The sequence below is a fragment of the Citrus sinensis genome, chromosome 3 (assembly GCF_022201045.2).
Source record: "Citrus sinensis cultivar Valencia sweet orange chromosome 3, DVS_A1.0, whole genome shotgun sequence".
Classification (NCBI taxonomy): Eukaryota; Viridiplantae; Streptophyta; class Magnoliopsida; order Sapindales; family Rutaceae; genus Citrus; species Citrus sinensis.
In genome coordinates, this window is record NC_068558.1 from 1,371,049 (window position 1) to 1,387,788 (window position 16,740).

Sequence of the window (16,740 nt, forward strand, 5' to 3'; positions counted from 1 at the left end):
ATATATATATATATAAATAGTTTCTTAAATAGTAGTTTTGTTTTCAACTTTAATTTATTCATTTGTGGTGATTTAGAGGCAACATTGAAAGTATATAATAGTAGTTGGCAAAACGCATTACGCAAATGTGCGGATATATATATATATATATATAAAGGTAGGACATATATTTATTAAAAATTTAGTTGCATGGCAGTGGGCACTAATGCTGAAGTTGGGGAAAAGCACCGTGGTGTAGGGAGTAGGTTCTTTGACTCGCTTTTTGAAAAGAATGCTACCCTTTAGAAAAGTTGGCAAAAACATAGCATGCAGACCTGCCCAATCACTTCTTCCTTTTGATAATAATAATAATAATAATAATATTAAACATAGAAGAGGATTTTACTTAGGCTGCTGTTTCAGTAACTCGACCTAGCTATAAAGTGGAAATGGCTGGTTCAAACCTCAAACTCCACGTCAATCCATTTGATTCTATAAATCTCCAGGCTTTTGCTTTCCAATTGATTGACTCTTCTGCACACTAATGGAGGCATAATTGAATCTTGAATTAGTTTTTCATGAAACCCAATTTTCGCTGAAGCCTATAACTCAAAAAGGTTGAAGTGGTCCACTACTCCAGTGTGGCAATGGTAACTGATTAATTAAAGAGCAAAGGTACTACTAGTAAGGCACATTGAATTGAAAGAAGACGATACAGTAGTTGTTAGACCCCTTCTCCGGGGACCCTAACTTGTAACATGGGTACGTCAACAGCCAACTCATCATCCGACGGTTGCCATCAACTATATTATTATTTATGATATATCTTCTCTCCCACTCGACTCGACGGTTGAATGAAAGAGAAAGCTTTCAGTGAGGCCTAGGCAGATGGACAGTAAGTATACAAGTACGCTATTATTATATATCAGTTCTAAAACGAAAGCAAGCATTGGTGTCGTGTGGCAGCCTTTTCTCGGTCTTGGTTAAAACACATCACACATCCTCAAAAGAAAGCGACTCGGTTGGCTTACATTACAGATATCAATTTGGACTGAGTCATTGAGATTTGAGAGGGCAATTCAAGAGAAAAATCTTGCAAGTCAAAGCTTACAAGGGCCAATTCAAATACAAGACTGGGCTGACCGGCAACGTGCCCATTACCTTCAGCCTTCAGCGTAAACTGTGTCAGTGACTGTAGCTGGCTTCATTCCACTTCTACGTAAGACTTTCCTTTTTCTTACTTTTCTCTAGCTCTCCAACCAGGAAGTTTCCTCCAGCCCAATCACGTCACAATAGTTTCATTTCATCATCGTCAATGGTAGAAATCCTAACAAAAAACACACAATTCTGCATTAGGATTAAGGAAAAACTGCACAAAAAAACGCAATTATTGGTTACTCATTTTCACTTTCTTAATTTCTTTTCTTTTCTTTTCTTTTCTTTTCCTCTTCGCTTTCGAAATCGGATATGTCTAAAAAGGTAAAAGCGTAGTTGTCCGTTTAATTAAAATAAAACCAAACCAAACCTGTATGTGTGCATGTATGTGTGCGTATATAGGTAGAGTGGACGTAGTAACAACACTTGCCTTGAGTTACAAATAATAATAGCACTCAATCGTCAGTATCAATATCTGACTTGCAGACTGCACTCACATGACTGACCTGCAACACGTATTACTTACATTAGCAGACAAATTAAAAGCGATCCCCCTCTCTGTGTGCAAAGATCAAAAATAAATGAAAAGCCTTACCATTTCTGCTGACTCTGTCACCAATTTTTCAGTACTAGTCTGTTCCCTCCATTAACCCACACCATTCCCTCCATTAACCCACACCATCCCCTCCTCATTCCTCATCTCCTTTTCCCCCTTCTTACTTTCCCTTTTACCACCACCACCATATCTAATTACCTAATATCTAATAAAAGCAACCACCACCGAATATCTCCTATCTCTTCACTAGCTCAACCTCACTAGTCACTACTATTCTGGCTCTCCCAAGCATGGAAGCTTTCAGCTTGCTCAAGTACTGGCGCGGCACCGCCGCTGGCGCCGGCTTTGTCACTGGTGGCGACGGTGGTGCTACTTTACGCAACACTACCACCACCACTACTATTGTGACAGCAGTCAGTACTCACCACGCGGCGGTGGAGACTGACGACGACGACCACGACGACGGTCCCTTTTTCGACTTGGAGTTTGCTGTTCAAGATCAAGATGATGAAGCCGAAGAAGATGGAGATGAAGATGATGGAGAAGAACAAGTAGTTGGCAGAAACAACGGGGACGAAAACGACGACGTTGGCTCTGAAGACGAAATTACGGACGAAGAAGGAGAGTTCAACTTCACGATTTCTTCTAATTCAAGCGGCAACGACCGTACGGATCAGCATCTCACGCTTTCTCCGTCCGATGACTTGTTCTTTAAAGGAAAGCTTGTGCCTATTGAGCCTTCTTCTCTCGTATTCGACTCGGCGGCCGAGCCTAATTCCAAGCCGCAATTTCCAGTCTCCCTGTTGAAATCGGCAACCAAGTTTCGAGTCTCCATGTTAGGTTTCAAAAAAACCAAACAAAATGCCACTGAAAAAGTCTCAGAGAAAAACAACGGATCTGTTGATGCCACTGCGGCCGCCGTTGCTGATACTCCTCCGCCGCCGCCGTCGCCGCCGAAACAACAACAACAGAAACAAGAAGCTGAAAAAGACAAGCAAAGCAAGTTTTTTACGGTCAAATTCAAAGTGGAGGAAGTTCCAATTATGTCCTTGTTCACGAGAGACAACAACAGTTCAAGGAAGTCGCAGAAACACAATGCTGAAGATTCAGAGGAGAAGAAGTTCTCCAAAGATGTCATGCAAAAGTACTTGAAAAAGGTTAAGCCTCTATACGTGCGAGTTTCGAAACTGAAGTTCTCAGGTCAGTTAAACTCAGGCGCCGTTACAAAGTCCGTCCAGTCAACGCTCTCAACAGCTGGTCAAAAGCCGAATCAGCCTAAATCAACGGCTGAGAAGAGCCCTCTGCCGGATGCGGAGGTCGCTGGTGAAACTTTTGTTCAACTCAAGAGTCAAAAGCAAGCGAATATTCCGGAAAGGCTTAAAGTTGTGTGCAAGCATTTAGGGAAGAGCCGATCGGCTTCGTCGGCTGTGGCTGCCGCACCGGCCGGAGTTGTTACTTCGAGGAGAGATGATTCACTGCTTCAGCAACAGGATGGGATTCAAAGCGCTATTTTGCATTGCAAGCGATCCTTCAATGCCTCGAGAGGTACTAATTAATTTCTTCGATTTCTTTATAAAGAAAATGTGAATAATAAATAATATTTCATTTATATTTTATTCTTGTGTGCATTTTTCACACACAGATTCCGAGTCTTCTTTGTTAGCAAGGTCGGTGAGCGATCCGTCTCATCAGAAATTTGATTTATCCAGAAAATCATCGGATCAAGGAAAAGATGGCAGCTTTGAGCCATAGAATAGGAAGAATCTTGGTTCACTGAACACTGAACCAAAAAGGCGGGAAATTTGGTTCGGAATTGATATTATTATCAAATATCAGGCCTTATCAGTAGCGTATCTTGTTTCTATGTAAAAAAAAAAAAAAGTTTTATTTGTTTATTTTATAATTTTAATTTTAGTTTTGGACAAGTTGTATGTACGTAGTAGGGTAAGAAGAAGAGTTATCTGGGTCGGTCTCTCTCTCATTGATCGGTGGGTGGGATGATGAATGGTGACTGGTGATGAGTTGATGAAGTTTAAATCTCTCTATCCCCGCAAAGTACTGTTGTAAAGCTTTTATGCATGTTTCTTTGAAAGTGAAAACAAGAATCATATCTTTGTATCTAGCTAGCTACCATTCAAAAGTCAGTGCCTGATCTCCCCAACTCGTGACAACACAACACCAATAATTTGGCTCAATTCAAATTTAATTATATACTGTGGGTGTGATTTGTAATTTCGTTCTATATATTATATAGTTGGGTTTTTATATATATATTTTTCCATTTTGGATTTAAATTGTTTATGGGTCCGCGAGCTGGTTAGAGGAGTTAATGGTGTCTTTTCTGGTCAGCGAAGTTGGGAAAGTGGGAGACTAAAAGACGGTCAAAAAAGAATACTCACGAAAGGGAATCAAGGGAAGAGAGAGAAGAAAACACACACACACACACACACACACATTTACACATGTACATGTGCATGCGTGCGCGAGCACGCGCGTGTATACGTGAGATAACAATTTACGCAGTGGGAAACGGGGAATGGGTCAGTTCGGCCATGGGTGGCATTGCTTCTCTCAAATCTCTGTTGCCTGGTCTCTCTCATTTCACGGGAACAATATTTTTTGTAGTAGGTCGTAGCATGTATATCATATATATGTCTGGGTAATAAATGTTTGAATGGTCTAATCGTAATGAATAGATGTTGAAAAATGAGGAGAAGTCCATGTTCCTTGATGTTGATGAGGCACCCGATTTGAGTAAGTGTGTGTGTGTGTATGTGGGTAAGTGTTGCTTGTGAAGTAACGTCGGAGATTCAATTTGTCTCCTTGTGGCAGGGCTTGGGGCCTACAAAAGCGCTGCTACCTGGCTACTCTGCTACGCTAATGGTCAGGTCAGGCCTTTTGTCGTTTCACTCGGTACATCAGATTCTTGTAATTCTACTATTCTACCCTTTTGTTTTTTAAACTGTTTCTATCTAATTTTATTTTATTGCTAAAGCTACTTTAGTCTTTAAACATGTTTTTCTCAAAGGTTACAGTGCTCATTATTAACCGACTGAATAAGACAGAGGGCACTTGCGTCCTTTAATTTCCCTTCAAAGTTCCAATTTAGTTAAAGTGTTTGTCTATTGAATTAAAAATTATTTTTCTCAAAAAAAAAAAAAAAAACCCATTGGGTGGCAGTTTCCATAACATCACGAGAACAGACTCCAAAAATTAATGGTACTTAAATTATTAATCTTCTTACATTGTCTTCAAAATCTTGCTTATTGGTCACATAATTATATAAACATTGACTTCCTCTTCTGCAGAAACCCTTCCTCGTGAATCCTTCCTTGCATGTGTTTTTATTCTGGAATCACATATAGTCCAAACATGTGAATGCATATTTTCTATGTATGGATTATACAATGAAGAAAGCTAATTAAGTAGTTGTATTCTTCGGGTGGTCTTTTGGACAAAAAATGGTAGTATTATTTTGCAGAAAAGAATAAATAAATCGTGTCGATTAATAAAATTTAAGTACTTTCTAAAATAATAAAAGAAAAAACTCAGAACATGCTGAATTAACACTTCATTTTAAGCATAGCATAATTGTTATTATTTTTCAATCTATATGAATGGTGTTGTAACTCCGATATCCCAACCAAAGTGATTCATCTAGGATCCATTGAACACACATGCATGTAATTGTTAAAAATGAATGATTTTTGTGTTGTTCAAGTTGAACCCGAGAGTGGTGTGACGTTTAGAAGTAAAGGGGATGAACATCTAGTAAGCAACAGAATGTGTATGTGGTCAGCAATGACATATATAGGACCAAGATTTTGTTGAGGAACATATAATGTCGTCGGAATCCAAATATCCAGGGACCAGGGTCAAAGCAGAGTTACTTGTTTGTAAAATTTATGTCACTGTTAAACATCCAGTTCCATGTACAAATCTCAATAGTATAAATTTTCCTTTTGTTTTGTGACAAAGTGATGTTCTGCTCACGTACAGTTTAGAGTATCTGGGCAATTGTTACTGCACCAGGGAACAGATACCATACTAAAAAGCCTGCATGTGCCAACTGCGCGCTGCCATGCCGTGGATACAGCGGAGTGGAGCCAAAAAGATGGAGGAACTATTCGCGAACAAGAGAATTATAGTTGCACCTCAAAAGGATGATTAATTTAATTTGATACACAGTCTTCAGCCATCATGGCAAATTTGGCAGACAAATACTCCATCTAAAGCCATCAAATTTGGGCTAGGGATAATAAACTTGGCGGAGTTCATGCACCATAAGGCTAATTAGTGTACAATGCATGCACCGGAGACCCTTTGCTATTAGGAAACTAATTCCACAGCATCCGTTCCGAATACAACAGATTGGCTCTGCTTTCGGTGTTGATATGGCTCTCAATGTTCTTCAAATTATGTTCCAGCAACACACTTGTTATTCGTTAAATATTTCTGTTGATTTGTCCGGACCGAACTTCACTTTCGATAAATGTGTATACATGTAACATGCATGTATTTTCCCATATGCTTTTCCATCTCTTCTGCTGGCTTCGTTTCGGCTGGTAATTCTAAGTCCAAGCCCAATATTTTGGGGTCAAACAATTGTTATGAATAGTTCTTGCAAAAGCTTGGCCCATTAAAATCTTATATGTAAAAAGAGATAATTTATTTATACTTTAAAAATTATTCTGAACAATCTTACTTTAATAAAATAATTTATTTTAAAAAATGAATCTTGTGAATTATTACTAAAAAAAAATTATTTCAAGTCAATATAATATATAATTAAAGAAAAGAAAAGTAAAAACCTCTTCAACATCGGCGTCGTCTTCTTCTTTTGTTGGTGTTGTCGTGCTTGGAAAATGATCATTTTTTTTTTCCAAGTGTTGTTGTTGGCAAAGAAAGTCCTTTATCTTGATTGTGGAGCCTGAAACTACGTTGCATGTCTATAATGTTTCTGATTATTATATAAGAGCTTCGCACAGCGATGTATAAAGATGAACATAAAGACATTGACTTGTAATGATGTTCACAATTTTTGCAATATAAAACCATTCACTAAGAACATGCATGTTACGTTCTCGAGTGCAAGTTACTTGCAGGGTCGAAATTGAAGCCAATATTGAACAAATATTTAGAAATAAATATTAAGAATGTAATTTTGTTAAAGAATTTGTTTATAACTTTGACTTGATTTTAGTGTTACATGCTAAATTTTTCTTAAGAATTTTCTTTGCATACGGAATAGCTATATTGGTGTTTAGAGTAAATAAAGACGGTTGCTTTAATAAGTTTGATTTAGGACTTTTTGATAGTTTAAAGAGTGTAGATAATAAAACTTAATTTTTTTAAATTTTAACAAATGAATATATGGGTAACGATAAAATGTTGAAAGTAATTATGAGAGTGCAAATAGTTTCTTCCTATTTTAATTTCTTAAACAGTTTCAACGACAGTTCGTATGAAAGCATCCTTAGGCTCCGTTTGGTACAGCTTATTAAATAGAGCTTATAACAGTAGAGCTTATAGCAGTAGAGCTTATACCAATAGAGCTTTTGGACAAAAAGTCATTGGGTGTTTGGTTGTCAATAAAAAAAGTACTTTTGAACCATTAAATTGTGTAATATTTTTTATATTATATATTTTTAGAAAAGCTCTATAGCCTCTACTCCCAAAAGCTCAAATTTTGGGCTTTTACTAGTAGAGGTAAATTAGCTTATTTAAGCTAAAAAAACTCTATTAAAAAAATAACCAAACACCATAAAAAATTTTAAAAAGTGCTTATACGATTAAATAAGCACTTATGGCTCTTAAATAAGCCATACCAAACAGGCACTTAGTCACGGGAACTATAACTTGTAAAATGGCGTGGTTGGCCATTTAGAAAAATAGGTCACAGCTATCGTGTAAATTTCAAAATCTGTACGAGTAGTTTCCCTCATATTTGCAGTCCAAGCAAGAAGCTTTTAAAGGAAGACTCTCGAGCAAATTAACAACTCTTTGGCGATTCATTTATATCCACACACTACAGCGAATTTAATTAGGCAAAAAAAGGCTACAACAATTTAATTAATTAACATATCTATCAATATCATAACTAAACAACCATGTATAAGTATAATTATTAATTAATTATAAACCTTGTCCTCGGCACTCCTGTTGAACGGCCTGGCTCGAAATATTATAAATGATGCTACAATTCATCTTCAAGACAACAGATTTCTTGAAAATCTTGAGTAACTTTATCTTGCCATCTATTCTAGTGTAGCTGCTCATATTCAAAGATCTCGACAAAATATCACTCCTTAAGCTTGGAACGGTCAAAAACTTCTCAGGATTTAAATGAACGGTTACATTCATCCGAAGCGTCCGCCTTGCCTTGGCCTGCCCTTGCGGAATGTGACCTTCGCCCACCACCACGCCGCCGTAGTAAATACTAGTCGTGGTGTTGCCATATTTGAAGGAGTTGTAATTTGGGTTCTTCACTGAGACATCAGCCAAAAGCGTGACGTTTTCATCGCCGCTGCTGCGAACACTGCCGTTGTTCAAGAACTCCAGCCGTTGGATTGTCACCGAATTCATTCTGATACTCGGATTCTTGACGTGAAAAACGGTGGCGATCACGATGATTATCACGACCGCAACTAATAGAAGAGCAGTGACGCAACCAAAGCACTGAAGACATCTTCTTCGATGTTGAAGCGTCAACTTGCCACCTGACATGGCTGGATCTTCATAATCACTGCGGAGATGGTACTCCGCTGGGGCTAAGGGCTTCACTTGCTCGCTGTTGTTGGCGTTGGCCATGCCCGGATTTAATTCGTGAAGTGTAAATGATGACTCGGTGGAGTTTAATGGGCCGGCATATTTATATTTATATTTATATACGTGATCAGATTATTCTTTGGTTTTGTATTCTTGTCCATTGTGCATGACGCAAGTGCAAAATTAATTTGCTGAGTCTCATTGTATTAATTTTTTCTTTTTTTTTTTCTACTTAACGCGTTTGCAAAACTTGACTATATATTGTATTTTGGCCTAATTTGTTTCATAAATTCCACCTTAAATACCGGTTATTCTTCACTTTAGATGTATATATTCTTTATCCGAGAAGTTTCCACGAATATATGATGATGGTGTTTATGGACTTTTGGAAGACGGCAATGCTTGCACAAATGATTCTTTTTATGGACTATTCCAAGTGTCCGCTTCCTTGAATTTCTTTTTATAGCATTTTTTAACTATTATGAAGAGAAAAGTAGTAGTGGGCCCCATTGAAAATGATCCTCTTGATAATCACTAAAACGTTAATTCCGTTGAAAAGTCATTAACAATGGAGATGGTGAAACGTTTTGACACGCATGATAGCTTATCATTTCATGTTGTGTCATTTTCCCAAAAGTATTGAAGAATAAAACAGTAGTAGTCAATAAGGAGAAAACTACGGTGAAACGATGGTACCGTGCCACCGTTGCACCCAGCCGTTGGATCCTAATGGATCCATCCATTCAAGTGGATCTAATGACTGGATGCAACGGTGACACGGTACTACTGTTGCACTATAGCTGGACCCCAAAAATAAATAAATTAATGATATTGAAGAACAGTATTAATACTATTGGAAATATATAGAGAACAGAAATTTCGGCACCCAAAACCTTGTTAAAGTTGGGCTACCGTTTTCTTGTTTGGGCCGGAATCTCGGGAAAGAAAAAGGATAAAAAAACCCTCGGTTCTATTCATCTTAACGTACATGTGCACGAATGGCAGCAGGCAGTAGATGATCGGAGCTCGTCCGATTAACAAAGCGGGTTAAAAAAAAAAGCAAAAAACAGAAAGGTCAATCTCCAATCGATTGATTTCCATTGTAGATCTCTCATCCAAACGTAACGAGTAACTGCTAGAACAACCAATAATTATATCGTTCTTGTATAATTATTTTTGGGTCATTTTATAAATATCTTGATTAATAATAAATTATGTAAATGAAACATATGACTTATAAATTTAATGTAAAACTTGTAAATTAACATTAAATGTAAATTTAAACATTAATTTTAGAAATAAAAAATAAGACTTTTAAAGAGAAAAAAAATAAATAAATATAAAATTGATAAATTGATATATTACCAATAAATCAAAAAGATTACAAATATAACATGCAACAAATAAATCAATACTAAATGTAAAATAAAACATAAATCTTAAAAATAGAACATAAGACTTATAGATGAAAGATAAAACAAGTAAATTAGTATAAAACTAATAAATTAATGCATTATAAGTAAACAAAATAAAAACTTGCAAATATAAAATAAAACTAGTAAATCAATAATAATCATAAAACAACATAAATTTTAGAAATTGAATATAAGACTTATAAATAGAATATAAAATAAATAAACTAATATGAAACTAATAAATTTATGTACTACTAGTAATATCTTGTTGAAGATGCCAATATATTCTTGTATTGACACACCATCTCTCATAAAGAAAGTATACAACCTTTCGACTTTTCATGAATAGAGCCTCAATCTTGTTCCAAATACCCAAAGCTATCTTCTTGCCTGATATCTTTCTCAAGATTGAAACACTACGACTCGAGATCAAGGTGCTACGAGCTCTACTGAGAGCCTGCCTTCTCGTTTCATCAAACATGGAACTAGGTGCTCCCTTTGGATCTTCTTCTTCTAGAGCTGATTCAAGCCCTTGGTGAACAAGCATGGCCCTTATCTTCATCTTCCAAAGAGAGAAATCGCCATCAATAGTGAACTTCTCAATTTCTAGTTTTGGAAGTGACATTATCTAGGATCAATCTGAGATCCGTTACCACTTGTTGTGTTTTCAAAGATTAATAAAGTGAAGAAAACAAAAGAAAATGATACTTATCAGAACAAGATCAAATTAGAAGCAAACAAATATCCGAATCAGAAAGATAAAAGAATCAATATAACTATAATACTCAAGCTTCAAAATTTAAAGGAAAAACCAACTTGTTTTTATTAATCAAACTAACTCGAAACAGATCTCACTTTACAGAGGATGTTACACATATTACACAAAATCAAGAATCATGAAATTTGGTTAAGAAATGAAAAAGAAATTGATCATAGTATCACACACCAGGTGCTATGAAACAGCCAGTTTACACTGGTGTTTCTAAAAAATTTTCTGGAAAGTGCTTAACGACTTCTGCCATGTTGAAACGGAAACGGAAAATTAAAAGTTCCCAATGCTGTACTCTGTAGTAAAATGAGTAGTAATATTATTTTCTTATAATTTATTTCAGATATTCACAATAAATAGTGTCATAATTTTTTCCCGAATGGTCTTGACTAAAATCTATGTGATAAATTGTATGATCGGTTTGAGAGAAGTTTTAAGAATTAATGATGCTGTTATACTCAAATCTCAAACGGACTCACCAACCACACATAATTACAGATGAAGATGATGGGGCATGCGACTATTCGTGAATCATGGCACCAAGACTAGCTGTTTCTCTTCTTTCACCATTTTTTTTTTTTTGGTGGAAAGGCACTTTCATATTTAATAAGCAATAAACTTTCTTTCAGTTTCAAACATTGACATTCAATAAGCTTTATTAACTTTAGTTGATTCTTTTAATTGAAAAGCATAACTGCATTGGGCACTTCCTATCAGAAAGAGGAAAATGGAAAAGTATACAATGAAGGAAGAATAATAATTAAATAGTATCAATGTGCGTTGTAAATTGTTTTCACTCTGTGAGCCTTTATAATCATATAGTGAGAAATTAATTTACAAAAATAGTTAAAATTCAGTGATCATTCATAAACTTACCCATTTCCCTTGTTTATATCACTAAAAAAATGAAGGAAAAAAAAAAAAAAAAAAGCAACTTTAACGCAAAGCCAATCACCAAAGTTCTCATCTTTTTATCGCTGCTCCACCCAAAAATATTCCCCATTTCTAGCAGGGAAGGGGAGCATCATTTTTTATTCATGTTTTTTTTTTCTTAGTTTTTATTCAACTCCTCAAAGTTTTATAATTTCTAATGACGCTCTTGATAGTACCGTTTTGGTATTTGGATTGGGAGAATACATCTGTATCAGACGCGGTTATATCAACTTTAACAGTGGTGCGTAGAGGTTGCGATACTCCTGTGATGGCGGTCTTTGTATATGTTCTCCATGAAAGTTTTTAGAGTCTCTAAACTCTCGAGCTACCTTACCAGTCTAAAAATTTGGTACAAGACCATCTAGGGGCGCTTTTGCCAACAGCATCTAGTGTACATTTTGCTCTCAAAATTTAGCTGTTTACGTAAATATCCTAATCATTTTTGTACAACAATTTTATGAAGAAAAAAAAATGATAATAAAGAGTAAAAAGAATATTCATTTCTTACTAACAAACAAACCAACAATATATGATCATTCTTGAACAAGATCGTGGAGCCATTAGGCGACAAAATCGTGAGATATATACAAGCAATTAAGGGAAGCATCTTTAATTTCTCCGTTAGAACATGGGATGATTCTTGAACAAGAATTTACATGCATATAAAATCATATCACGATCTTTAATAACCAAATAATGTCAATAATGCTAAAGCTTAAATCCCAGAAATTATTACAAAAAGATATAAAACAAGTGAAAGAAAAAGAAGTTAGAATCAAACTAGCTACTGCACACTAAATCCTCAACTGCTCTTCTTGCTAAAACAAGATTCATGGAACAATCCAATTCAGGCGTCTTCGTTTTCTTCAAAACATTGAACAAATTCACATTGCCATGCAACTTAGCATAGCTGTTGAGCTTCACTATCCCAGAGTTTCTATCACTGCTCAAATTCTGATTATCCAAATTCCCATTTGATCTCACATCAACATCAACGGTTACATTAATCCTCTTAACCTCTCTAGCTTCCACACGTCCGTCACGTATCTTCACGTCACCAACCGTCACGCTACCGTAAAAAACGCTCCCACTACAATTCTTGTACTCAAAGTAACCATAATTCTCATTATCAATAGTTAACTCAGTCACTAACGTTACGTTAAACGACGGCGATGTCCCGTTACCGTGGCTGAGATTTTTAACAGTGACGGATTCTAATTGAACTTCAGGGGTATTGGGACGCAAGAAAATTGATGCAGAGATTAAAAGAGCTGCGCTGACGGTGACGATTGTGACAAGAACGTAAACGAGACACTTGCTGCTCTTTCTTTGGCTTTCAATAACGGCCGGAGCGTATTCTTGATCGCTTCTTGGGTATTCGTTTCTTGGGGGTGCAAGCGGAATCTTTGGATTTTCTTCAGCCATTAATTAATTTGTGCGAAATATTCTTGAATCTTGGAGAGTGAAAGGGGAGTGACGTTTGCCTTCCTCTCGAGTTGGTGTAATTTGTAAAGAGAGAACGGTGAAAGGCTTTCAGGCGTTGTGCGTTATGATCTTGAATCCCAATTTATAACATGGGCTGGGGGAAGAAGAAAGATGAAGCCTGTGTTGTGTTCAAAATTAAAGTGCTACGTACTGCTAGCTCATTCCTAACGGGATGAGTGGGTCAGCGCCAGCCATTGAGGGTCTTTGCGCACTTATGCGACGGCAGATATATATTATATCATATATGTTTATTTTATCTTATTTTTGTTTTCTTGGTTTTTATTATTGTCGATGTTGTTTTGCATGTGGAAAAAGAATAGGACAAGGATTTTTGTAGTTCATGTTATGGTTGAATTAGAGTCTTGTGCGGCTTATCTTTTTAGTGTTAGTGTATAATTAAAATTTATTTATTTATTTAATTTATTAATTATTTATGATTTCATTCGTGGGAAGATCATATAAGAGAAAATTTTAATCCGTTATAATTATATTTAAGTCTTGTAATGGGTGTAATCACCAAATATATATTTTAATTAAAAAATGGTTAAAACAATTTTTTGTTACATTGTTTTGGCATAATCGATCACATTCCTCTCAAACAGTTTTTAAAAAATAAAACAATAATATTTAGGATCCCAACATTTGAGTCCTAACTTGAGTACTAATGGTATGTGTCACTCATTTATTGGATGAAGAATTTCATAATTAATAAAATTATTTAATTACCATCTAATAGATGGCTGCCATATTAGTCGAGACTCAAATTGAAGTTTATAATGTGGGATACCTAGCATTGCTCAAAATAAAATTGACTGCGTCTGTTTATTTGATTATTTCAAGCAACAGGAGAATGAGATGTTGTATCATTTTCACTCAAGGGAATGTATACTGATGTAAGAAAAATATCAGATGTATTTTTAAAAATTTTGAACAGACCCTGTCGCTCATGATTGGATAATAATTACATACCAATGTTTGTTATTTTTTTGTCGTAATTATGATTAACTCCATCTATATATATCTAACAACAATGATTTTGTATTCTAATAATACGACATATGATATGTAAAAAGATGATTTATGAGGAGGTTTTACTGCCATATATACGAAGTGAATACAAAGTCATGGTAAAGGCAGCTGCCCCGACTAAGAATAAAATTGGTAAAAACAATAAAGTGAATGTCTCTTGGTCGCAGTGTATGCTTAGTGATCAATATACCATTCACCCATTTAAATGTCTTTATCTAAGTTTTTATTACGTCAATAATTGACTACTTAGGGTGCGTTTGGGATTGAGGTGCTGTAGCTTTTAAGCTACAGCTGCTGTGAAAAAAAAACTGTAATTATGAAACAAAAGTTAATAATATATAGTAAATATAAATTTTAAATAATAATTTTGATAAAATTATTAAAGATATAATAAATTTTATATTATACAAGTGAAAAATCATATCAACATAGCTTAAAAGCTACAACAGTTAGTGTTTACCAAACACTTCAGTGCTGTAGCTTTTAAGCTACAGCTGCTCAACCTCAATCCCAAATGCACCCTTATTGCCCGAAATTGATAATGCAAAATCTTATTAGCATGTAATGCAATTTGAGTAGTGACACGCATTTGAAATTTTTATTTTAAAATTTTATTTCAAATAATGTGATATATGATATATCATTTTTTAAGTGGTTGATAATTTTTTACAAAATTTAAATGAATTAATTGCATTATCTCGGCATCCAATTGATGAATGACATATTATTTAAGATGACATTTTAAGATAAAATTTAGAATCTATAGTACTACTCATATAATTTTGATTTATGATATTGCTTTGCTTACTCAATTAGGACATTTAATTTGTATCCCAACTAATGTAACATCATTTGATTGGTTCAAATGATAGTTAGTTACTACTAAATCTTATCATTTCTCATCAAAATAATGAAATTTTATTGCTGATACATGAGTTGTTATGTGTGTGTGTGTGTGTGTGTGTGTGTGTGTGTGTAATGATAGGCATCCCAAATTGTTTATCTCAAATTTTATCCCAAATCATATGTCATTCATTTATTAGTTAATGATTCATTATAAGATCTAAGTGAATTAATTATATTATTCTTACCAACCAATTGTTGAAATATAGTAGGTACCCTCAATTTTTTTTATTGTGGATTAAGCCAAAATGTTTAATAGAGTCAGTGTTCAATTCACTATAAAATCGTGTGGCCAAATAGCATGTATACAATGAGTCTATTAGACCAAAAGACTTATTACCGTGTCCACATTTAAAAAGAAAATTGAGAGCACCCACATAAGAGAAGGTCCTTTTTATAGTCATATTGTTCGGACCAAGTAATTTTATTACTAGTTATTTTGAGTTAGTTATCCTTAGTGTAAGTAATATAGTTGTAAATATATTAATAATTAATTAATAGAGCATACAAATTCCACGAAGCTTTAAATATGCTTGAGAATCTATAAATATTTTGGCATCAACAATAAAGTGTTCTACTAATGGGTTATTATGTACCTGCAAGTTCAAATATATTGTAATAATTATAAAAAAAATAATGTTAAACCTTGAACGATACTTATATGTTTTTGTAATTAATGTACGAATGATTACTATTATGTAGAGATAAGCTACTTAAGATGTGATTTAGGAAACTTATAATTTATTATAATGTGAAATCTATCCTTATTTATAATTGATTCAAATTAAAACTAAAATTTTTTATATTTATATAAAAATTATTCTTCTATAAAATATTTTTATAGAAGGAAATTATTATTATTATTTTTTTGGTATAGGAGTAGAATGTTTGGCAATTTTTTCACTTGCACTTCGAAAGCTCAAATCCTACTGAATCATAGTTGATGCACGGATTAATGCGATGGTGCAATTGAAAATTTTGACGTCAATTTAGTATTAAGATTTGTGGAAGTTAGGCTTGCATTACAATAAGGTCAGAGTTGGACTGGACCTTTTTTTGAGAAAATAATATAGCACTATTAATGTGTGGAAGTATCAGCACCCCTATTCTAATCACACCCTTGGCCCTTCTAAATAATTTTAAAAAATTACATCATTTTCATTTGCACCTATCTATTTTCCCCCTAAGTCTGCTGCATTTAATTTTTATTTCTCAATTCTTAAAATTTCATAAATAAATCTTTCTGTTTATTGTTTTCTTAGATAGCTCATAGGAAAAATAATCTTTGGCCTGCTAATTTTGTTCAAGTTAGTCTACCATTTAAACTTCTCATAAGGGTTTCATATAGCATTTTGTTGGAGTTAGTCTACTATTCAAGTTCTTCAAAATAAAAACTAAAAAATGGTATACTAAATAGACTGTAAATTTTTGCACTGATAAAGATAGAATCCTAGAGAAGTAATAAGAACAGGAGGGGTACTAAATAATGATTACCATTCCCGGCCATATGAGGATGGTTCTTTGGTGAATGGTGATTGGTAACAAGATTAAACATATATCACCATTGTCAAAAATCTAAAGTTGTGAGGCATAGTTGATTAGATTTGCGAATGAGTTCGTTATGGTTGGGGGTGTAAAGAGTTTGCTGAAGATTACTTTTATATATTTCATGTCCTTCTAGGGTAATCTTAATCGAGGGTAAAATTGTAAACAACCAAAAGGGGAGTGTTACTATAGCTCCACTGAGT

The 16,740-nt window shown here is 34.6% G+C and overlaps 3 protein-coding genes across 3 annotated transcripts; 1 reads left to right on the plus strand and 2 right to left on the minus strand.

Annotated features, from left to right (window-relative positions):
- Positions 1–1,605: 1,605 nt before the first annotated feature.
- LOC102609755 (probable membrane-associated kinase regulator 2) lies at positions 1,606–3,830 on the plus strand. Its single transcript, XM_006476417.4, has 2 exons — positions 1,606–3,235; positions 3,333–3,830. The coding sequence occupies exons 1-2, from the start codon at positions 1,981–1,983 to the stop codon at positions 3,440–3,442; spliced, it is 1,365 nt and encodes a 454-aa protein (XP_006476480.2). The 5' UTR covers positions 1,606–1,980; the 3' UTR covers positions 3,443–3,830.
- Positions 3,831–7,679: 3,849 nt separating this feature from the next.
- Positions 7,680–8,703, minus strand: LOC102619888 (uncharacterized). The gene has a single exon (XM_052438166.1). It carries the CDS (start codon positions 8,498–8,500, stop codon positions 7,826–7,828), a length of 675 nt encoding a protein of 224 aa, XP_052294126.1. The 5' UTR covers positions 8,501–8,703; the 3' UTR covers positions 7,680–7,825.
- Positions 8,704–12,355: 3,652 nt separating this feature from the next.
- LOC102620163 (late embryogenesis abundant protein At1g64065) lies at positions 12,356–13,241 on the minus strand. Its single transcript, XM_006477450.3, has one exon. The coding sequence runs from the start codon at positions 12,998–13,000 to the stop codon at positions 12,356–12,358; it is 645 nt and encodes a 214-aa protein (XP_006477513.2). The 5' UTR covers positions 13,001–13,241.
- Between the last annotated feature and the right edge of the window lie 3,499 nt (positions 13,242–16,740).

What these genes read in the sequence shown, in the direction of transcription:
- LOC102619888 (XM_052438166.1), bottom strand. Translation starts at nt 8,500, where the DNA reads ATGGCCAACGCCAACAACAGCGAGCAAGTGAAGCCCTTAGCCCCAGCG.
- LOC102620163 (XM_006477450.3), bottom strand. Translation starts at nt 13,000, where the DNA reads ATGGCTGAAGAAAATCCAAAGATTCCGCTTGCACCCCCAAGAAACGAA.
- LOC102609755 (XM_006476417.4), top strand. Translation starts at nt 1,981, where the DNA reads ATGGAAGCTTTCAGCTTGCTCAAGTACTGGCGCGGCACCGCCGCTGGC. An exon ending in ATCCTTCAATGCCTCGAGAG is followed by an intron (nt 3,236 to 3,332) that starts GTACTAATTAAT and finishes TTTCACACACAG; the next exon opens with ATTCCGAGTCTTCTTTGTTA.